The 23,432-nt window shown below is 46.2% G+C and overlaps 2 protein-coding genes and 1 long non-coding RNA gene across 3 annotated transcripts in view; 2 read left to right on the forward strand and 1 right to left on the reverse strand.

Moving 5' to 3' along the window:
* Window positions 1-3,905, reverse strand: part of LOC310843952 — a 197,690-nt gene extending 193,785 nt beyond the window's left edge. The window contains exon 1 of the long non-coding RNA XR_014563819.1: window positions 3,419-3,905. This is a non-coding gene — a long non-coding RNA (uncharacterized lncRNA). The remainder of the gene's footprint in view (window positions 1-3,418) is intronic.
* LOC310843331 (uncharacterized protein) overlaps window positions 1-22,142 on the forward strand; it is a 58,873-nt gene extending 36,731 nt beyond the window's left edge. Inside the window, exons 2-7 of the mRNA XM_083736523.1 lie at window positions 6,691-7,481; window positions 12,318-12,810; window positions 12,937-13,018; window positions 16,114-16,196; window positions 17,783-17,909; window positions 20,357-22,142. Of these exons, the coding sequence (XP_083592649.1) occupies window positions 7,477-7,481; window positions 12,318-12,810; window positions 12,937-13,018; window positions 16,114-16,196; window positions 17,783-17,909; window positions 20,357-21,867 (2,301 nt within the window). The 5' untranslated portion in view covers window positions 6,691-7,476 and the 3' untranslated portion in view covers window positions 21,868-22,142. The remainder of the gene's footprint in view (window positions 1-6,690; window positions 7,482-12,317; window positions 12,811-12,936; window positions 13,019-16,113; window positions 16,197-17,782; window positions 17,910-20,356) is intronic.
* Window positions 1,173-3,230, forward strand: LOC310842780 (uncharacterized protein; the record flags this gene model as incomplete). The annotated part of the gene is made up of 3 exons (XM_083734919.1): window positions 1,173-1,189; window positions 1,389-2,343; window positions 2,509-3,230. 3 exons carry the CDS (start codon window positions 1,173-1,175, stop codon window positions 2,680-2,682), a joined length of 1,146 nt encoding a protein of 381 aa, XP_083591045.1. The 3' UTR covers window positions 2,683-3,230.
* Window positions 22,143-23,432: the final 1,290 nt, after the last annotated feature.

The raw sequence follows: 23,432 nt of genomic DNA on the forward strand, positions 1-23,432 counted from the left end.
AGTCAGTTCAAAAAATGTTTTAGGTAGTCTGCCTTCTTTTGTTGCACTTTGGCTATGCGACTTATCCATGTTAGTTGATACCACTCCGTTCATGTCTCCCATCATAATGATGTTATCATAGTTCAGATAGTCCAGCATTATCTCTAGCAGCTTCTTGTAAAATTCCGATTTTCCATCGTTTGGCGCATAAATTCCTAATATCAAAAACTTTTCTCCTTGATTCTGGATCTCAATTGCCAGGATTCTTCCTTGTTCATCTTTAAATAGAAATTTTGGTGACAGGCTCTCTTTTGCATATATCACCACACCTCTTTTCTTAACTCGATCCGAAGAGATAAATTCTTGGCCTAATCTTTTATTTATTAACACTTTTCTATGTAGCCTAGTCACATGTGTTTCTTGCAAACAAATAATGTCCAATTGTTCTTTTTTCAAAATATGAAATATCCTTCTCCTTTTCTCGGGGATGTTGGCGCCATTTATGTTCCAGCTCAGAAGTTGCAGAGACATCCTGGATATATCTGTTATTGCCCTGGTGGTGGTGTCTTTTTGTCCTGGTCTTCAGACCCCAAAGGTGTAGGTATAGATACAGGCGATGGTCCAGCCCCTGAAGGTTCTTCAATCCCTTTCTGAAGGTCCTCTCCGTAAATATTCAAAAATTTATCTCTATCTTCAGCTGTTTTAATTTTTACCTTCTTCCCTCTGAACGTGAAAGATAGTCCTTGTGGAAATTCCCACCTAAAGATAATTGAATTGCTCCTCAGCAGCCTTACTAGTTCAAGGTAGGTGGCTCTAAGGTCCAGAAGTTGTTTAGGAATATCCTTGAAAATCTCTGCTCTTTTGTCCAAAATTTCAAGAACTCTAACATTTAGACCAGTCCTTGCACTCAACTTCACATTGCATTGCGCCATGTAATCTTGTATACACCCAGATGATATTCATCTGTCATGTAGGGACAGTCTTCTCCATTTGTTCATGAGTGTCTAACCCCTTTTTGTCTCCATTGCAGATTGTAATGAATCAGAAATCAAGAACAAAGGTGACCAAGATAAAATCCTCAGAGAGGAGAAGCCATGTAAAAATTTAGAGTGTGGAGAAAGCTGCAGTCAGAGCTCCCATTCCAATTCCCATCAACAAAATCTCATTGGAAAGAAACCATATCAGTGTGTGGAATGTGGAAAGAGCTTCAGTAAGAAGGACAGTCTTGCTTCCCATCAAAGAATTCATACAGGGGAGAAACCCTATCAGTGTGTGGAATGTGGAAAGAGCTTCATTCACAGCTCCAGTCTCACCTCCCATAAGAGAATTCATACAGGGGAGAAACCCTATCAGTGTGTAGAATGTGGAAAGAGTTTCACTCAGAGCTCCTATCTCACTTGCCATCAAAGAACGCATACGGGGGAGAAACCCTTTCAGTGTGTAGAATGTGGAAAGAGCTTCAGTCACAGCTTCAATCTCACTTCCCATAAGCGAATTCATACAGGGGAGAAACCCTATCAGTGTGTTGAATGTGGAAAGAGCTTCATTCACAGCTCCAGTCTCACCTCCCATAAGCGAATTCATACAGGGGAGAAACCCTATCAGTGTGTGGAATGTGGAAAGAGCTTCATTCACAGCTCCAGTCTCACCTCCCATAAGCGAATTCATACGGGGGATAAACCCTTTCAGTGTGTAGAATGTGGAAAGAGCTTCAGTCAGAGCTCCCATCTCAATTCCCATCAAATAATTCATACAGGGGAGAAACCCTATCAGTGTGTGGAATGTGGAAAGAGCTTCAGGAAGAGCTGTGATCTCACTTCCCATCAAAGAATTCATACAGGGGAAAAACGCTGTCAGTGCATGGAATGTGGAAAGAGCTTTAGTCACAGCCAGAGTCTCACTTCCCATCAAAGAATTCATACAGGGGAGAAACCCTATGAATGTGTGGAATGTGGAAAGAGCTTCAGGAAGAGCTCCCATCTCACTTCCCATCAAAGAGTTCATACAGGGGAGAAACCCTTTCAGTGTGTGGAATGTGGAAAGAGCTTCAGTCAGAGCTCCCATCTCACTTGCCATCAAAGAGTTCATACAGGGGAGAAACCCTATCAGTGTGTGGAATGTGGAAAGAGCTTCAGGAAGAAGGATATTCTCACATTTCATCAAAGAATTCATACAGGGGAGAAACCCTATCAGTGTGTGGAATGTGGAAAGAGCTTCAGTCACAGCTCCAGTCTCACCTCCCATAAGCGAATTCATACAGGGGAGAAACCCTATCAGTGTGTGGAATGTGGAAAGAGCTTCAGTCAGAGCACCCATCTCACTTGCCATCAAAGAGTTCATACAGGGGAGAAACCCTATCAGTGTGTGGAATGTGGAAAGAGCTTCAGGAAGAAGGACATTCTCACATTTCATCAAAGAATTCATACAGGGGAGAAACCCTATCAGTGTGTGGAATGTGGAAAGAGCTTCAGTCACAGCTCCAGTCTCACCTCCCATAAGCGAATTCATACAGGGGAGAAACCCTTTCAGTGCTTTGAATGTGGAAAGAGCTTCAGTCAGAGCACCCATCTCACTTGCCATCAAAGAGTTCATACAGGGGAGAAACCCTATCAGGGTGTAGAATGTGAAAAGAGCTTCAGTAAGAAGGACAAACTCACTTCCCATAAAAGAATCCATACTAAGGTCGGGAAAACCATTATATAGCTTTAGGAGCCAAGAAATCTGCACCTTTATTACCTGGCGTTTGGCTGATTGACATCTAATGCCTTTTGAACATGTGGTGTTTTGTGTTTGTATGTTGTAACCATCCTGAGACCTGTAGGTATAGGAATAGGCGCCAATGCTTAAAGAACTAGGCGTCTCCCCCCCCCATAAAATATTTAAGGAGGCCTGTGGGGTTTGCCCTCCTAGGCGTGTGACATCATTCTGGGTCATAAGGAAAGGGTTAACTAAGTATAAAATGATTAACCAATAGGAACCCAAGGGAAGGAGTTAGAGTTGTTAAGAGATGAGTCTGGAGTTAGAGAAGGAGGGAGCATAAGTCTGTGGGTTGGGCTAGTCTGATATGAGAGAGTGAGAGAATCTGTTAAGAGGAGTCAGTTAAACAGTTGGGATAATCAGTTAGAAGGTATTAGGAAGGTATAGGCCGGTAAAGAAACTAAGGTTAAGAAACTGACAAGAAAAATTATCTGAAACCATAAACTTGTTAATGCTTATAAAATAAACTTGTTTATTTGGTTTAATGTTAACAACTGTCTGGACTCAGTGTGTACCCGAGAGAAATGGGTTGGTGGCAACAGGGAAGTGATCACAGTGGTGGCACAGGGATCAATAGACCGTCAAACATCCGGGGACCCTGTGGACAGGTCCCATCTTTACGGGCCAAACTTGGGTCTCCAGCAGCTCCCAGACTACAGTTCCCATCATCACTCCCCACAACCTTTTATTCTTCTGCAACGTGCCATACAATTTCTCTTTCAATTTGCCCTCTTAAAAAAATAAAAAAAATAAACGCACAAAGGTCATGAGGAAAACAAAATACAAGAAGATACAAATGTGGACAGGTTCCATCTTTACGGGCAAAATGTAAAAGTTGCTTTGAAGGAGGCTTTCCCAAACTTGAGTCCCCAGCAGCTCCCGGACTACAGTTTCCATCATCCCTCCCCATTGGTCCTGCTAGCTAGGGATGATGGGAGTTGTAGTCCAAAAACAGCTGGAGACCCAAGTTTGCTTTAAAGGAAAAGTAGGCTGGCCCTGTGACACCCTCTGTTGGCTAATTGGAATTTATAGATCGCAAAATTGAAGTTTGATTGGCACTTCTACCTCTAGGGAGCTTCTAGGTGTTTTCTGCACCACCTAGAGTACCCACAGAATTGTGGCTTCTACTGGCAACACACATAGGAGAACAAATGAAAGTCAAACACAATGAGCAGGCAAAAACCTGAAAAGGGCCATACCAAATGGACATCCGGTGTGAAGAGGTCCCCACTGCTGAACAATGCCACAGGTAGAGGATGTGAAATGCTAGGTGTTCTCCGGGGCAAGGAGAGCTGCTGGGAAATTGAAGTACGGGCTCAAAATATTACTTTTTTAAAACGTTACTGCCATTATAGACATTGCCATTCAAATGTTGTGCATACATCATGTGATTGATTGTGCAAGGCGGGCCTTACCTGGCCCCCCACCAATATTTTATTCAAGTCGGCACCACTGAGTTGGTTGGTTTACAAATTAAATAAATACATAAATCTCCTTTAAGCAAACAGTCTGTGAGCACCTAGAAAGGAATGCTGTGATCACCAATAGTCAGCATGGATTTCTGAAAAATAAGTCATGTCAGACTAACCTGATCTCGTTTTTTGACAGAATTACAAGCCTGGTAGATGAAGGGAACGCAGTGGATGTAGTCTACCTTGATTTCAGCAAGGCATTTGACAAGGTGCCCCATGATATTCTTGTAAAGAAGCTGGTAAAATGCGGACTTGACTATGCTATCACTCAGTGGATTTGTAACTGGCTGACTGACCGAACCCAAAGGGTGCTCATCAATGGTTCCTCTTCATCCTGGAGAAGAGTGACTAGTGGGGTGCCACAGGGTTCTGTCTTGGGCCCGGTCTTATTCAACATCTTTATCAACGACATGGATGATGGACTCAAGGGCATCCTGATCAAATTTGCAGATGACACCAAACTGGGAGGGGTGGCTAACACCCCAGAGGACAGGATCACACTTCAAAACGACCTTGACAGATTAGAGAACTGGGCCAAAACAAACAAGATGAATTTTAACAGGGAGAAATGTATAGTATTGCACTTGGGCAAAAAAATGAGAGGCACAAATACAAGATGGGTGACACCTGGCTTGAGAGCAGTACATGTGAAAAGGATCTAGGAGTCTTGGTTGGCCACAAACTTGACATGAGCCAACAGTGTGACACGGCAGCTAAAAAAGCCAATGCAATTCTGGGCTGCATCAATAGGAGTATAGCATCTAGATCAAGGGAAGTAATAGTGCCACTGTATTCTGCTCTGGTCAGACCTCACCTGGAGTACTGTGTCCAGTTCTGGGCACCACAGTTCAAGAAGGACACTGACAAACTGGAACGTGTCCAGAGGAGGGCAACCAAAATGGCCAAAGGCCTGGAAACGATGCCTTATGAGGAACGGCTGAAGGAACTGGGCATGTTTAGCCTGGAGAAGAGGAGGTTAAGGGGTGATATGATAGCCATGTTCAAATATATAAAAGGATGTCACATAGAGGAGGGAGAAAGGTTGTTTTCTGCTGCTCCAGAGAAGCAGACACGGAGCAATGGTTCCAAACTACAAGAAAAAAGAATCCACCTAAACATTAGGAGGAACTTCCTGACAGTGAGAGCTGTTTGACAGTGGAATTTGCTGCCAAGGAGTGTGGTGGAGTCTCCTTCTTTGGAGGTCTTTAAGCAGAGGCTTGACAACCATATGTCAGGAGTACTCTGATGGTGTTTCCTGCTTGGCAGGGGGTTGGACTCGATGGCCCTTGTGGTCTCTTCCAACTCTATGATTCTATGATTCCTTCCTTTGCACATGTCAATATCCTCTTTTATTATTTTTAAAATTTATTCACCCTTCATCTGAAGATTTTACAACATACAGGATGAAAGCATGGCTTTCTCAAAAACAAGTCAAGCCAGAGAAATCTCTCCTTTTCTTTTTTTGGATGGAGTTACAAACTTTGTTGATCAGGGGACTGCTGTGGAAATTGTGCATCTTGATTTCAGTGAGGCTTTTGACAAAGTCCTCCGTGAGATTTATGTGAGGAAGCTGGTAAAATGTGGGCTGAATGAGATATATGCCTTAGGACATCAAACTGGGAAAGTGGATTTTAAACTGACTGAAGAGGTTTTATGCCCTTGGGAATTTGGTCTCTTAAATCTACCCCTTCGCCTTCCGTTTCTGTGCGCTGCTCTGGTTCGCCAGAAGCGGCTTAATCATGCTGGCCACATGACTTGGAAGCTGTACGCCGGCTCCCTCGGCCAACAAAGTAAGATGAGCGCCGCAACCCCAGAGTCGGCCATGACCAGACCTAATGATCAGGGGTCCCTTTACCTTTACCTATGCATTATAGAAGGGACGTCCAACTTCCAAGATTCCATTCTAGGAATTTGCAAAACAACATCAAAACTTGCGTTACATGAAATACATTCGACAAACACAAGACGTAACCGGCTGTGGATTCACATAAACAATACTCTTCTATATATTCTTATCACAATATCAAATGTTTATCTTGCACATAAACAACACATAAAGTGCAATAAATCAGTTCATTCATAAAGACCAAATGTCTGCTAGTTTCTGTTCCACATATGTTCATAAAGTCCAAATTGGAGCCTGCTACAGTTCCACAGTGTAGTAGTGTTGCACATGCCTCCATTGTAGGAACCGCATTCCTGACCCAGAATTTCACAGGAAGTCCCTAGGATGATTCCACTTTCAGACAGGATACGTGAACCTAGGCCAGTAGGGTCCTCCTCTCCGGCAGACGGACAACCCCTCCCCCACTTCCCCATGGGGGTCCCTCCCCAGAATGGCCTCCACTGTCCGGTGCTTGGACACCTGAAGGGCGTGGAGGCCTCTCAGGGCAGCTGCCTAGCAGCTCTGTCACCTGGAGCAAGAGATCTTGTTCTGGCTCCAGCAAAAGTCAGGCTGTCAGTTCCTCCCAGCGGGGAGCAGGTCTTTGGGATCCTCTCCCTCATAGCTGTCAACTTTTCCCTTTTCTTGCGAGGAATCCTATTCGGAATAAGGGAATTTCCCTTCAAAAAAGGGAAACGTTGACAGCTATACTCTCCCTACTCTTGTTTCCTCCAATGCTCACCATTGCTGGATGAAGAAAGCCTGTGGCACATCTTCAAGAAGAGAAAAACAAGTAATAAATGAAATAAGAAGCTGAAACAATAAGAATCCACTGATTGCCTCGCCTTGTCCTCTGTCAACTGCCACCAACTGCTCTCTCCTCCACTCGCCTCACTGCTAACCCAAAATGGCCGCCTGCAAGTCTGTGGTCCTTGTCACCATGGCAACCCCCCTCACCTGGACCTGGGCCCACCTGGCTCCACCTATTGGGAGATGATCTATAATGAAATGAAAAAAAAATGTTTAAGATAATCTTTGTTAAAAGACCAGAAGGGTTTTTAGTAGGTATTTTAGGGCAGGATTTACCAAAAGATAAGAAAAATCTATTCATGTATGCGACAACCGCGGTCAGAATTTTACTAGCTCAAAGATGGAAAGGCAATGAAATACCAGCGAAAGAACACTGGCAAGAAAAGTTGATGGAATAGGCTGAAATGGCGAAGCTAACTGAGAGACTTAAAGATAAGGACAATAATGACGTTTAAAAAGATTGGGGACCTTTTAAGATGTATATACAGAAACAATGCATAGAAATGAACTCACTGGCAGGATTTGAGTAATACAATTACAGTTTACAGTGGACAAATACAAACAGAAAATACAATTATGAGGTAAAAATGAGAAGGAAGAGACAAATGTTATAACATTTTAATATATAAGGAATACAAAATTATAAGCAAAAGAAACAGAGGTGTTATAAACCAGGAAGAGAAGTTGGGGGAAGTCACATGGCGGGGGGGGGGTGTTAATTAAAATTGCAAAATGTAATTTGAATGTTTTATTATGTTAAAATTTCTTTAATTCAGTTATTAAAAGTGGCTCCTCTTACTTAAGGGCCGCACAGACCTCATGGGACACCAGAGCAGATTCCCTTGTAGCTTTTTTGAGTTGACCAGCAATGGGGGTTGCATTTCCGTATTTCCAGGAGGGCTGTTGCTAAAGCACATGACATGCTCTTCACACTTAGTTATCTATTAGGAACACAGGCACAAATTATTGTGTGTGTGTTTGTATTTGCAAACTACCCCAGTCTCTGAGGGGTGAGATTCCAGGGGTCCCAGGCGCTTCCCCATCTTCAGTTTCCTTGGAACGAAAATCAGCGGAGACTGTGTTGTCTTTATGATATCTAGTTTTTTTTACTTGCATACACAACCAGAGTGTAGGACGGAGGGGCTCATAGCATCAACACCCGAACAGATCTTGCTTCTCTATTAGTGGCAGATTTGGCCCCGGCACAGAGCAAGCTGGTTTCGGGGTTTCCCACAACTTTCTCTGGGTCTTGCTTTTCTACCTAGCAGCCAGGTGAGATGGGAGGGGGGAGGACAGCCCCCCATTAGCTGCATCTCTTGCAACCCAGCTCCTTCGTTGGGGATGCTGAGGAGGACACTCTATGGCCAGGAAAGGCCCTTGTCTTGCCAAGAAACTTGTCTGTGGGAATTGTGCATCCATAATGCTATGGAAATGGTGAATGTCTTCTAGAATTCTCTGGTGTCACCAGAAGAGAAAGCCGTTCTTTTCAGTTAGGTCTGTTATCAACTGCAAAGGATGAGTAGCCTTGTGAGCCTCTTGGGGAGATGGAAGTGATGAAAGGACTGAATCCATGAGGGAGAACTACTTGCTCTGAGATGGGGGACCTTAGGGCAAAGGCCAGCTGAGTAGACATGCTGTTGGCCGCTAGTTTCCGCACTTCCCCATTGTCACACAGGGCGTAACATCGGAGGTCCTGCGGGAGGAAAGATGCCTCAGAGTCAGGGGCCAATCTGGGCCAAAGCGGCCCCCACTGCCCCCACCACGGAGTCCCTGGCACTCCTGGACCATGAGGGATGCCAGCTTTGGTCTTGGACCAAATTGGTGGCTAAACTGTCAGTATTTCATTCTCCCATTGCTAGTGTAACATGATATCCATGTTTACACCTTCTGTACTGTCTGTGTAAGAATGGAAGTCAGTCTGTAAATCAATTCCATCCTTTCTTCTCTTTTACTCTGACCGAGGAGGAGACGGCTGTGGAAGACAGCTCACGCCATGTTTCTTTGTTATCTTCTGCTGTAAATAAAGCTTGATGTCACATTCCAACACAGTTTGCAGCACATCTGCAAAGAGAAGGACATGGGGACAGGTGAGTCCGTCCCTGAGCACCTGGCAAGGCTATTCCAAGAGTTTCCTCCTGGATTCCAAGTCCTACTGCAGGGGAGGAGGGACATCCCAGGCCTTGGGGGCAAATCCCGGCCTCCTTCAACCAGAATGTGGCTCCCCAGGCTAACAAGATGGTCAATATCTGGTTTCACTCCACCCTTTTAAAATTTAAATATTAAAACAGATCCCAACTTTCAGAGCATGTAAATCACAGGAGTGGAAAATCGCTACGCCACTCACAGAAATAGGACTATACTTCCTTCTCCCACCTTTAAAGTAAATGTCTATGTGACGAAACCAAATCAACCCAAGTCTGTCTTCCTCCTCCGACCGCAATTTTGCTCTTCAAGCCAAAGACAACACTTCCCCGTCCCCGGGCGATACCCCCTGGCTTTTCATTGCTGGAGCCACCACCACGCTTGTGGCATTTACTTCAGTGCAGGGACCGACTGAGCGGGGCCGCAAGATGCTTTCAGCCTCAGACACTTGGCGGGTTCTGAAATGGCCGTGCAGGCCAGATTCACGACCCTGGCAGACTGGATTCATCCTGTGAAACATACCATATTTTTTGCTCTGTAAGACTTTTCCCCTCCTAAAAAGTAAGGGGAAATGTGTGTGCATCTTATGGAGCGAATGCAGGCTGCACAGCTATCCCAGAAGCCAGAACAGCAAGATGGATTGCTGCTTTCACTGCACATTGATCCCTCTTGCTGTTCTGACTTCTGAGATTCAGAATTTTTTTTCTTCTTGTTTTCCTCCTCCAAAAACTAGGTGCGTCTTGTGGTCTGGTGCGTCTTATAGAGCAAAAAATACGGTAGTTTGAGGACCCCTGGCCTACACTGACTGGCAGCTTCTCCCCAGAGTTTCAGGCAGGGATTTCGTCCAGCCCTTGCGGGAGGTGTCAGGCGTTGACCCTGGGACATTCTGCATGCCAAGCAGATGCTCCAGGGCTCCCCATATTTCCCTAGCCTTTCAACGTTATGCTATTAGCAACCATGGAGATTCCACCTGCCTCTTTCGAAAGGATAACACTCACCTGAATAATAATAATAATAATAATAATAATAATAATAATAATAATTTATTTATATACCAGCCATCTGGCTGGATTTCCCCAGCCACTCTAGGCGGCTTCCAACAAAATATTAAAATACAATAGTCCATCAAATATTAAAAGCTTCCCAAAACATAATAACAGCAACCATCCATTTTCAGTCCATTGAATTAGCGATTAAGCATTTCTGGAAAGGGAAATGGCATACTTTGTATATTAGCATAAAAAGCATGCATAAGAAAGTATTACTAATTTACTCATTTAATTTATTACTCATTATTACTCATGTTGGCAGGGGAAAGGTCTCCCTTGGGAGGTGGGGGACTCTCCTTCCTTGGAGGTTTCTAAGCAGAGACCGGACGGCCATCTGCCATGGATGCTTTAGTTGAGATTCCTGCATTACTGGGGGTTGGACTAGATGACCCTGGGATCCCCTCCTATCTCTCCACTCCTGAATTCCAGGAGGAGCTTCCTTGCCTCCTGCAAAGCCCTTTTCCCTGCAAGCTCTTCCTCTGGTTTCTGGCCAAGGGAGGGAGATGCTCAGAGTCCAGCCAAGAGCCTCACCCCCAAAAGGATATCTGGGCATGGGCGTAGCCGGGGAGGGGCAGCTGCCCCCCTAAATCCATAAAAAATAATAAGAATCTGAGGTTCTGCCAAGCGAGAGAGGGCTGCGCTGGAGGGACTCGGCTTGGCAAGGGTTAAAGGGAAGTGAGCTGCCTTCCTAGAGAGGCCAGGAAGCAAGAGGGGGCTGGTCCTCCAGAGCCAAGGCCCCTCCTTCCCTCCCCAGTCCTTTCCTTGCTTTGGGGTCTCTCCTGCAAGGGCTGCCTCGCTGTCCCCTCCTGGGATCTGGTGAGTCTCCTCTCTCTCCCCCCAGAGGGTGCAGTGGGGAGACGGGGGAGGGGGTCCCTGGGCTGCAGCTGGGGAGGATGCCTGGGGGGCCTGATCCGGGAGGGGCCAGGTCTGCCACGCTCTCCTTCCTGGAGATCAGAGGATCCCAAACTCATCTGGCCCTCCGCCCCCCCCTTTCAGAAAAAAACCTCCCTTCTTTAAACAAAGGAGTCCCTGGCACTTTAACTGTGTGTGACATTGCAAAGCCTCATTGCACAACAGAGGAAACATGTGCAAATGGTTTTCCAAAGCTGGACGAGGAGGTGGACTAGCCTCCCCTCCCCCCCCAAAAAAGAAAACCCCACATGGAGGAAGGAAGGAAGGAAGGAAGGAAGGAAGGAAGGAAGGAAGGAAGGAAGGAAAGAAAGAAAGAAAGAAAGGTGAGAGAGAAAGGTGAGGAATAAAGAGAGGGATCCCAGCCCATAGTCTGGCTGCTGCATTGCGGACCAGTTTCCCAGTCGTCTCCAAGGGCAGCTCCCCACGGAGGCCACTGCAGCAATCCCCTCGCACCCAGAGCATGGCATCCCAGGACCACATCCTCTCTGTCCCAAAGGGATTGTTGCTGGCAAAGCAGCCGGAAATGGGCGCTGCTACTCACCGAGCCTCCAGGGACCATGGCATCAATGGCTGTGTGTGTGTGAAGCTATCTAACAGAATAATAATAATAATAATAATATTAAAATAAAAAATTACCCACCTAAATTTCAAGGGAGATGTCTTTGACTCTGCCCACTTGGCCCTCAGTGGGTTGATCAGATACATACCTGGCCCTCAGAGCAAAGAAAAAGGGACCCCACCGCAGGAGTCTGTCTGAGAGCGGCAGAGAGTCCAAGTGCAAGAAAAAGAGACAGAAGCAGGGGAGGGGGAGCAACTCTTGAGGACCCCCACTAGAGCCAAGTATCCATTTTCACAAGATACAAACGATTCTCTTGTCTGTTGGTTCTGACTTCATGCATTGACTGGAAGGCTGCAGAAACCAGGTTGATTAATCTCCCAGAAATCCCTTCAGTTGCCTCCACATTTTGCATTGCTAGAAGGCTAGAGACTTAGTTATTCTCCTCTTCCTCCTCTTTCTTTTCAAAAAGATGCGGTGCAATCCTGCCCTGGTTCCAGCAAGACTCTTCCATGCTTCCTCAGGGAATCATTCCCCCCCTTCAGTTGCCTCCACATTTTGCATTGCAATCTTCTTTCTAGGAGAGCTTCTTCTTCTTCTTCTTCTTCTTCTTCTTCTTCTTCTTCTCCTTCTCCTTCTCCTTCTCCTTCTTCTTCTTCTTCTTCTTCAGAAAATAGCTCATGGTTTGCTTGCTAAGGGAAGCTTTTTCTTCCTCTGACCTACAAATTCTGTAACAGAACAATGTATTTGCTTTGTAGGATTTGCTACAGCTTCTCATTTAGAAGGGCAGAACTTGTCAGAAGACTAAAGGGTTCCTTCCGATCTCTCAGAGGCTTCCTGAGAGCACAGATGGATGAGCAAGATTCAGCTGGCCCTGAGGCAGGAAGAGGCCATGCTAACCAAACTGGGAGCAGGGAAGAATTCTGGGGAAACCCAGTGCAGAAGATCCTGGGTGAGGAGGACACCCTCCACTCAGAGGTGCAGAGCCAGCAGTTGAGGCAGTTCTGCTGCCAGGAGGCCAAAGGACCCCGAGAGGTTTGCAGCCGGCTCTACCACTTTTGCCACCAGTGGCTGAAGCCGGAAAGGCACACGAAAGCTGAGATGCTGGACCTGGTGATCTTGGAGCAGTTCCTGGCTGTCCTTCCCCCGGAGATGGAGAGCTGGGTGAGGGAATGCGGAGCGGAGACCAGTTCCCAGGCGGTGGCCCTGGCCGAAGGTTTCCTCCTGAGTCAGGCAGAGGAGAGAAAGCAGGTGAGAGAGACTTTCCTCTGGTTACTCCCAAGGGGCTCCAAACAGGACAGAGAACATCCCATAATGGTCATTCTCTTTCTAGTATTTCTCCCCTTCCTCTGTTTTGAATCCTTGTTTCTTTTTCAGGGAAAGGATCTCTTTGCAGAAATGGACCTGGATTCCTGTGAGGCAGAGAGGCCTCCGTTGGACACCAGAGAGAGGCCACTGGGTAAGGAGGAAGGTGGTTTTTCTCCGTTTGGTCTCATTCTGTAGGTTTTCCAACTCATCTGAGGGTTCTTTTCATCTTGTTTTGGGGGGAGACAGTTGGGGACAATGGTCCAGAGGAGGGGAGATGTATTTCTGCACAACTAACATATGATAATAATAATAATAATAATAATAATAATAATAATAATAATAATAATTTTTTATTTATACCCCGCCCTCCCCAGCCAAGGCCGGGCTCAGAGCGGCTTACAAGCAATAATAAAAACAAGATGAATGATTACAAACTTAAAAACAAAAATAAAACACAACAATTAAAATAATGGAACATTAAAATATTAAAATGTAGCCTCATCGCAGGAGGAGAAGGAAAAGAAGGGGAAAAAAGAGAGAGAGAAAGAGGGGGGGAGGGAGGGAATCAAACTGGCTCCAAGCCAAAGGCCAGGCGGAACAACTCTGTCTTACAGGCCCTGCGGAAAGAAATCAGATCCTGCAGGGCCCTGGTCTCATGAGGCAGAGCGTTCCACCAGGCCGGAGCCAGAGTTGAAAAGGCCCTGGCTCTGGTCGAAGCCAATCTAACTTCCTTAGGGCCCAGGACCACTAGGGTGTTGTTATTTATGGACCTTGAGGCTCTCCGTGGGGCATACCAGGAGAGGCGGTCCCGGAGATACGAGGGTCCTAGGCCGTGAAGGGCTTTAAAGGTCAAAAGCAGCACCTTAAATCTGACCCTGTACTCCACCGGGAGCCAGTGCAGCTTGAAAAGCACTGGGTGAATATGCTCCCATGGCAGAGACCCCGTGAGGAGCCTCGCTGCAGCATTCTGTACCCGCTGGAGTTTCTGGGACAGCTTCAAGGGCAGCCCCGCGTAGAGCGAATTACAGTAGTCAAGCCTGGAGATGACCGTCGCATGGATCACTGTGGCCAAGTCAGGGTGGGAAAGGTAAGGGACCAACTGCTTGATGCGGCGAAGGTAGAAAAATGTCGCCTTGGCTGTTGCTGTAACCTGCGCCTCCATGGAAAGGGAGGCGTCAAGGATTACACCCAAACTCTTAACGGAAGGCAATGGCACTAATTGGGCCCCCGCAAGAGAAGGGAGTTGGTCCCTCATCCCCATGCCATCCCGACCTAGCCATAGGACCTCTGTCTTCGAAGGATTTAGTTTCAATCGGCTCCCACGAAACCATCCAGCCGCAGCTTCCAAGCATCTGGTCAATGTGTTTGGGGCCGAGTCGGTGTGGCCATCCATCAGCAGATAGAGCTGAGTGTCATCAGCATATTGGTGACAGCCCAGCCCAAAGCTCCGGATAATCTGGGCAAGGGGGCGCATAAAGATGTTAAAAAGCATCGGGGAGAGAATTGCGCCCTGCGGCACTCCACACACCAAGGAGTGGCGCGACGACATTTCCCTCCCTAGTGCCACCCTCTGTCCCCGACCAGAGATAAAAGAGCACAACCAGTTACGGGCTATACCCTGTATCCCCACGTCTGCGAGGCGGTGGTCCAGAAGATCATGATCGACCATGTCAAAGGCTGCTGACAAATCTAAAAGGATCAGCAGTCCTGACCCGCCTCGATCCAGTTGTCTACGGAGATCGTCTGTTAAGGCAACCAGAGCCGTCTCCGTCCCAAAACCAGGACGGAAACCGGACTGAAATGGATCTAATGCCGATGTTTCCTCCAGAAACCTACCAAGCTGCTCAGCAACCGCTCTCTCAATTACCTTACCCAGGTATGGAAGATTTGAAACTGGGCGGTAATTGGATAGGTCTAAGGGATCTAATGAAGTTTTTTTTAAGAGTGGACACACCACTGCCTCCTTCAGTTCCCCTGGGAATGTCCCCATGTCAAGGGACAAATTGATAATTTCAACCAGAGGGGTCCGCGCAACATCTGGACACTCCCTAATCAGCCAAGACGGGCACGGATCAAGGAGGCAGGTGGTGGGCCTACTAACTTGGAGGAATCTATCCACATCAGTAGGGAGTATCTGATTGAAATGGTCCAACACTGGACCTGAAGTCATTCGAGGGGCCTCCAGTTCAGTCACTGTATCTAAATTGGCAGGGAGGTCACGGCGGAGCAATAGGACTTTATCCGCAAAAAAACTCGCGAATGCCTCACAGCTGTGGGTCGAATTTGTGCTTAAATTTGATTGTCCTCCTAAGGACGTTATTGACCTAATTATTCTAAAAAGTTGTGCCGGGCGAGAGCTAGCGGATGCAATGGAAGCTGCAAAGTAAGATTTCTTAGCAGCTTTCATAGCCATCTCATAGGCTTTCATAAGCGTCCTATAAGATGTTCTTGAGGCTCCGTCACGAGTCCGTCGCCATACTCGCTCTAGCCGTCTGAGATCCCGCTTCATTTTCCGGAGCTCCTCAGTAAACCAAGGGGCCCGGTTTCGACGGGGTCGCAGAGGGCGCTTAGGTACGATCTCATCAATGGCTGCCAAGAGCCGGTAATTCCAGTCCTCAACAAGGTCATCTAATGAGTCGCCAGGAGGAGCAGGGTTCCGCAAGGCTTGTTGGAATCTATCAGGATCCATCAGTTTTCGCGGACGAGCCCAAATAGGTTCGCCACCCGAGCCAGGGAGGAGCGGGAAGTCAATCTTGGCTTTTAGAGCGTAGTGATCAGACCATGGCACTTCCACAGCAGGGAGCATGATCACATCTATGCCAGCCCCAAAGATCAGATCCAGCGTGTGGCCTGCTTGATGGGTACGGCCCAAAACAACCTGGGAGAGCCCTAGTGTTGCCATGGAAGTCACTAGGTCCAGAGCCTGTGAGGAGGGAGCGGCATCGGCATGGACATTGAAGTCTCCCCAAACCAGTAAGTTTGGGAACTCCAAGGCCCAGCCTGCCACCACCTCCAGCAGGTCTGACAGGGTGGCTGCAGGTGTGCTGGGTGGTCGGTACACCAGCCAGACAGCCAAGCTCTCCTTGGTGCCCCACACGAGACCAACACATTGAAATGGGCACAAATGTCCAAATTCTCTCAGTAGGTAAGGCTTTCTCAAAGGCCCATCTGTAGTAAGAGATGCCCTGTTTACCTGTGAGAGAAGCAGGCACTCCAGGCGTCCTGCTTACCTATTTTCTCTTGCAGGTGGCAGAAGGATGCCTGCAAGACCTCCTGATCAGTCTTTTCATGGGGGCAGAAGGGAAACAGCGGCTGTGGAACCAGATCAGGTCAGGGGAAGCTGCCTTGTGGGGACAGAGGCTGAGGGATGGAGCAATGTCATGAACTGGTTGGGCACAGAGGAATGGCGGGAGGAAGCAGCCGGGGAACCAGGAAGGGAAGATGGCTGAGAGCCCAAGAAGTGGAGGTAGAAGAAGGATGGGTGGTCAGAGGGGGAAGAGGGAGAAGCCTGGCAAGAGGAGGTGTCAGAAGCTGAAGGGCGAACAGGGCTTAGTGAGCTGGGAGACTCTGTGGCAGAAGCAGTGCAGAATCAGCGGAAGAAGAGGAAGGAGGCGAGTGGGAGAGGAAGGTCAAGAGGCAGAGGTGTGTCAGGATAAGGAAGAGCCACCGGTGGCTCCCTCTCCTTTTGCCAGAAGCCACCCTCCCTACTTGTCTCTCAGAGCCAGGAGACCCCATTCATTGCAGGAATCTCTGCTAGATCATGCTAGAGACAGATGGCCATTCAAAATAGTCTTATTTTATTTCTTGACTTCAGATACCAGACGTCCCCCTTTCCCAGGGACTGTCCTCGGATTTGTGAATAAGTCTGCGGACAAATACCATCCCTGGAATGTCCCCAGATTTCATCTAATGTCCCCGGGAAACGCAGCAGTGGCAGTCTCAGCAGCCCAGAGCTGCCGGAGAGATCCCTGCCTCCTCCTGCTTGCACGCAAGTAGCAGTTGGGATGGGGCTGCTCCGAAAGGCAGTGTAAAGCCTCGCTTCGCAGCTAAGGGATCTACGCTCCCTCCTGCTAGCATGCAAGTAGGAATGGAATTGGGGCTGCTCCAATGAGAAGGGAGGCATCGCGCTGCCCGAGCCTTGCCGCTGCTCTTGGCCTTCCTTCTTCGCCTTCCATGCGTGACCCACCGCACAACACTTCCCCCCCCCCACCACCACCGAAGAACCAACAACTCAGGGGCTACCCAGGCTCATGGAGAAAGGAGATAGAAGCCTTGGAGGAAGGGGAACCGTGGCGGTTGAGGTCAAGGTGGTGGCCGCCCCTCTGCCGCCTCCATCGCTGCAGCATCAACATGTAGTATTTATTTATTCATTCATTCATTCATTCATTCATTCATTCATTCTTAGTGTCCCCGGATTCATTGAAAGAAATCTGGTAACCTTATACAAGATTCATCAATGAATGCTAAAATTGGTTTCTAAGTGGTGGACAAATGTGAACAAATAGTGGCCTGGATTCACCTAACCAGCCCCATCGGCTGCAAAATGGGGCCTGCCCCCCATTGCTCCCCCCTCCATGCCCCCATGAACCCCTTGAATTTGGCTCTAGGGCATTGGGAGGGAACTCCCCAGAACAGCTCATGAGGAAAGGAGAAAGTGGATCCTTCCATTGGGGAAACTGGAATGCTTGCGTAGGCAGAATGACTTGGAAAACACAAGGTGGAGAACCACGTATTTGCACAGAGACAAATACCCATAATTAAAACGCAGTATAAAATAAGCATCCATATTTGAAATGTGCAGCAAAGCAACCCTATTGAAACAACACCATAATGTACAGGAAGGAAACAACAGAGCATTGTGTAGCAGATCATATTTCTGCTGTCTCAGAGGAGGACATTTCCCTTTTTCTTTTAGGGTCCAGTGTGCTTTGAAGATGTCGCTGTTCGTTTCACGGACGAGGAGTGGGCGTTGCTGGATCCTGACCAGAGAGCTCTGCATAAGGATGTCATGGAGGAGAATCGTGGGATCGTGGCCTCTCTTGGTAAGGCTCCCTGTGGGATCGTCATATCTGCCTGGAAATTCAAAAAATACCTCAATGTGACCAACCTCATCTATTTTCACAGAGCTCAACAGCGCCCCCAATAACACCTGGAAACCTGATGATGATGATAGTAATAGTAATACAGTGGTACCTCAGTTTACAAACTTAACAACAACAACAACAATAATAACAAGAGTAATATAGTGGTACCTAGGTTTACAAACTTAATCTTTTCCGGAACAGGACTGTTCTTAAATCGAGGTACCACTGTGATAATAATAGTAATTTTTATTTCTATCCTGCCCATCTGGCTGGGTTGCCTCAGCCACTCTGAGCAGCTTCCAACGCATATATAATCATGAAACATAAATAATAATGATCTGAACCCATATAAAAAGAACATTAACTTTAAAATTAACAACTTATACTAGAGGCTAAACTTGTGTAAATCTTTTGTGAAACATGTATTTCTGAGGTTTGATGTCTCATAACACTACTTTTGTATGGAGTAATACCATAAAATTATAGAGCAATGGAAAGACAATTTAATGATGTATTGCAATGACTTTTATGAAGGAGTATTTATTAGAACAGCAATCATAAAGAAAAAACGTGAAACCTTTGGTAACCATTGGTAACCTTTAGCTTTCATTACGGCCTTACAACGCCTTGCCATGAAGTGAACCAAGTTTTTAGTTCTGCAGCTGTAAGAATGCCAAACCAAGACTGAATTATTGTCTCTGTTAATTGGGCTTTATTGCTGGGTTGTTTCTGACTAATAAGTTTCTTTAGTCTTTAGTAGGCTCTATAGATTTCTGATTGGGTTAATGTTTGGGCTATTCCCAGGCCATTCCGGCAGTGAAATAAGATTATCTTGAAAGCACCTTTTGCACACAGCAGCAACATGACATGGAGCTGAATCTTGTTGAAATAGAAAACAAAAAACAAACAAATATAAATGCTTCCGTATCTGGGTAAAGATCACCTGCGGAACGCTTCAGTTTGGGCTCAAGTATTTCATTGATGCGTTTTGTTGTTGTTTAGTCGTTTAGCCGTGTCCTACTCTTTGTGACCCCCTGGACCAGAACACGCCAGGCACTCCTGTCTTCCACTGCCTCCCGCAGTTTGGTCAGACTCATGTTTGTAGCTTCGAGAACACTGTCCAACAATCTCGTCCTCTGTCGTCCCCTTCTCCTTGTGCCCTCCATCTTTCCCAACATCAGGGTCTTTTCCAGGGAGTCTTCTCTTCTCATGAGGTGGCCAAAGTATTGGAGCCTCAGCTTCAGGATCTGTCCTTCCAGTGAGCACTCAGGGCTGATTTCCTTCAGAATGGAGAGGTTTGATCTTCTTGCAGTCCATTGGACTCTCAAGAGTCTCCTCCAGCACCATAATTCAAAAGCATCAATTCTTCGGCGATCAGCCTTCTTTATGGTGATGCGTTTTACATTCCCATTAATGACACACGTTCTGCCCACACCTTTTGCTGCCATGCAACCCCAGATCATCACACTATCTGCGTGTTTCACAGTCGATGTAATACAAGTAGGATGTAAATCTCTGATTCTTCTCCTCGCCTATTTCATGCCATCACTACCAAGCAAGGAGATTTGGGTCTTAATATTCCAAATAACACTGTCCCATTGTTCCGCTGTCCAGTTAACATGGGTTTAATCATTTCAAGCTTTGCTTGAGAGATAACAATGGCTTTTTTCTTAAAATTCTAACATTTTGACCAGTCCTAGCACTCAACTTCACAGTACATTGCTCCATGTCATCTTGTATACACCCATATGATTTTCTTATGTCATGTAACATGTAGGGATAGTCTCTCCATTCTTTGATCGTTATCTGCCTTTGTGCACTTTTTCCTGCCTTTACCAGTCTGATTTTATAGTGATTGAGTCTCTTTATACCTCTTCAAAAATATAGAAAGGCCATTTTTGGTTAAGTTTTTCCCAATCTTTCATCTAATTTCTTCATAACGGTAGCCTTGTTCACTTAATGCTACAATTTTACATCTCTTTCTGGGTGACCAGTCAACTTTTTGTGCCATTTCTATAATTTTATAATGTTTTACAACCAAAGCAAATTGTGCTTCCTTTCTCTGGTTACTTGGCTATAACATTTGCTAGAATACGGATAATTAAATGAACTTTGTTGAATTGCATTCTTGATTAAATTATCTTCCCATTGATATATAATTTTATGATATTACTCCAAAAGAAGTGGTGTTATGAGCCATCAAACCTCTGAAATACACTTTTTTCCAAAAAGCTTCCATAATTTTGACCACTACTGTATATCAAACAAAGCAACATTCAACAACACATCACAATCTCATAATTAATATGTTGGTTAATGACAAACAACACAGGTAATGAACACACACCCTTCAGTTCTTCTCCATTTGTTCTTGAGGCTCTAACCCCTTTTTGTCTCCATTGCAGATTGTGATGAAACGGAAATAGAGAACAAAGGTGACCATGACAAAATCCCTAGAGAGTACAAGCCACGTAAAAATTTGGAGTGTGGAGAAATGTGTAATCAGAGCTCCCATTCCACTTCCCATCAACAAAATCTCATTGGAAAGAAACTCTATCAGTGCATGGAATGTGGAAAAAGCTTCAGTCACAGCTCCAAACTCACTACCCATCAAAGAATTCATACAGGGGAGAAACCCTATCAGTGTGTGGAATGTGGAAAGAGCTTCACTCAGAACTCCCATCTCACTTCCCATCAAAGAATTCATACAGGGGAGAAACCCTATCAGTGTGCGGAATGTGGAAAGAGGTTCAGAATCAGCCACGATCTCACTTCCCATAAGAGAATTCATACAGAAGAGAATCCCTATCAGTGCGTAGTATGTGGAAAGAGCTTGAAGAATAACTCCAATCTCACTTCCCATCAGAGAATTCATACAGGGGAGAAACCCTATCAGTGTGTAGAATGTGGAAAGAGCTTCAGTCAGAACTCCGATCTCACTTCCCATAAGCGAATTCATACAGGGGAGAAACCCTATCAGTGTGTGGAATGTGGAAAGAGCTTCAGTCAAAGCACCCATCTCACTTCCCATCAAAGAATGCATACAGGGGAGAAACCTTATCAGTGTGTGGAATGTGGAAAGAGCTTCACTGATAGCTCAGATCTCACTTCCCATAAGCGAATTCATACAGGGGAGAAACCTTATCAGTGTGTGAAATGTGGAAAGAGCTTCAGTCAGAGCTCCTCTCTCACTTCCCATCAAAGAATTCATACAGGAGCGAAACCCTATCAGTGTGTGGAATGTGGAAAGAGCTTCAGTCACAGCCACAGTCTCACTTCACATCAAAGAATTCATACAGGGGAGAAACCATATCAGTGTGTGGAATGTGGAAAGAGCTTCAGTCACAGTCAGAATCTCACTTCCCATTATCGAATTCATACAGGGGAGAAACCCTATCAGTGTGAGGAATGTGGAAAGAGCTTCAGTCAGAGCTCCGATCTCACTTCCCATAAGCGAATTCATACAGGGGAGAAAACCTATCAGTGTGTGGAATGTGGAAAGAGCTTCAGTCGCAACCACAGTCTCACTTCCCATCAAAGAATTCATACAGGGGAGAAACCCTATCAGTGTGTGGAATGTGGAAAGAGCTTCACTCAGAGCTCCTCTCTCACTTCCCATAAGCGAATTCATACAGGGGAGAAACCCTATCAGTGTGTGAAATGTGGAAAGAGCTTCAGGAAGAGCTCTGATCTCACTTCCCATCAAAGAATTCATACAGGAGCGAAACCCTATCAGTGTGTGGAATGTGGAAAGAGCTTCAGTAACAGCCACAGTCTCACTTCCCATAAGCGAATTCATACAGGGGAGAAACCATATCAGTGTGTGGAATGTGGAAAGAGCTTCAGTCACAGTCAGAATCTCACTTCCCATCAAAGAATCCATACAAAGGTTGGAAAAACCATTATACAGATTTAGAAGCAAGGCAAATCCACACTTTTTTAACCAGTCCTTTGGCTGATTGACATTTAATGCCTTTTTAAAATGTGGTGTTTTGTGTTGCTTTTTTTAATGTTGTAACCATCCTTAGACCTGTGGGTGTAGGGAATAGCTGCCAACTTTCTGCACCACCTAGAGTACCCACAGAATTGTCGCTTCTACTGGCAACACACATAGGAGAACAAATGAAAGACAAACACAAGGGGCAAGAAAAAACCTGGAAAGGGCCATACCAAATGGACATCCGGTGTGAAGAGGTCACTTTCCCCACTGCTGAACAATGCCACAGGGAGAGGATTTGAAATGCTAGAAGTGTTCTCATGGGCAAGGGGAGCTGCTGGGAAATTGAACTACGGGCTCAAAATATTACTTTTTAAAAAAGTTGCTGCCATTATAGGCATTGCAGGCAAAAAGATGTGAAAACTGCGACCAGGGCCACGGGCTGAGCTGGTTGATTGACAGTGGAGCTAGTCACCACCTCATGCCATCACCATCTAGTGTTTTTTGTGGAACTGCAAGGCTGTGAAAACTGGAAGAAGGGTAACTCTTGAAGATGGTTCCAAGCACCAACTAACTATGTCTGGCTCTATTTATTGTTCTTTTTTACAGGTGGAGATTGAGGCCTATGTCATTCCAGAGATGCAGTGCTGCTTGCTTTCTGTTTCCTCTCTTGTCCATGATGGATTCAAAGTGTGATTTGAAAATAATGTGTGTTCCTTTTCCAGAGGTGGGCGACAACTGGTCAGTGTTGAGTGCAAAGACAGGCTGTTTGTGCTAGAAACACCTATTGCAGGTAAAGGTCCCACTGAAGATGCACAAGCACAGAGTGCTAAGGTTCCCATCCATGATGGGTGACATCATGGTGTTTGGCACCAGAGAATGTCACATGTCAACTGGGGGTATGTGAAGAAGGTCCCAGGGTGCACTGGGGAGTGCAAGATGAAGGCATGTAACAAATATCTGGAATGCAGGGCCTTCAAGAAAGCCAAGGTTCAGACGTGCTCTTATCCTAGGTCTGACAGGGTAACCACAAAACCTTTTGAGCTAGTCCATGCAGACCTTTGGGGCCCTCAGCCAAGTGCCAGTCTGGGCGGGGCCAAATTTTTGCTATCTCTGGTGGATGATTATTTTCTTTCTGAAGCACAAGGGAGAGGCCGCTGCTTTGGTGAAAGACTGGATAACGGCAGTAGAACTACAGTTCTCACTGCAGGTCAAGAGCTTTCAATCAGATCGTGGTGGAGAGTTCACCAGGTCTGAGTTGCAGAACTTCTTCTGCCAGAAAGGCATACGCCACAGGTTGACTACCAAATTCTCCTCAGGAGAATGGAAGTTTCAGAATGTAGAGAACGCAGGAGGCAACCGAAGGCAGTTTTGGGTGGAAGCGTGGAAATCTGCGTCCTTCACTCTGCACCTTTCTTACAGTTCTGTAGTAGGGGACACGCCCTATTTTCTGCTGCACGGCAAGAAGCCCAAGGTGCATTTCTTCTTCTTCTTTTCCTACAATCCCTAACAGTAATGCTTCAGGCTTTTTTTTACAAAAGTTA

This window comes from Podarcis gaigeae, assembly GCF_964106915.1.
Source record: "Podarcis gaigeae genome assembly, chromosome: 4".
Classification (NCBI taxonomy): Eukaryota; Metazoa; Chordata; class Lepidosauria; order Squamata; family Lacertidae; genus Podarcis; species Podarcis gaigeae.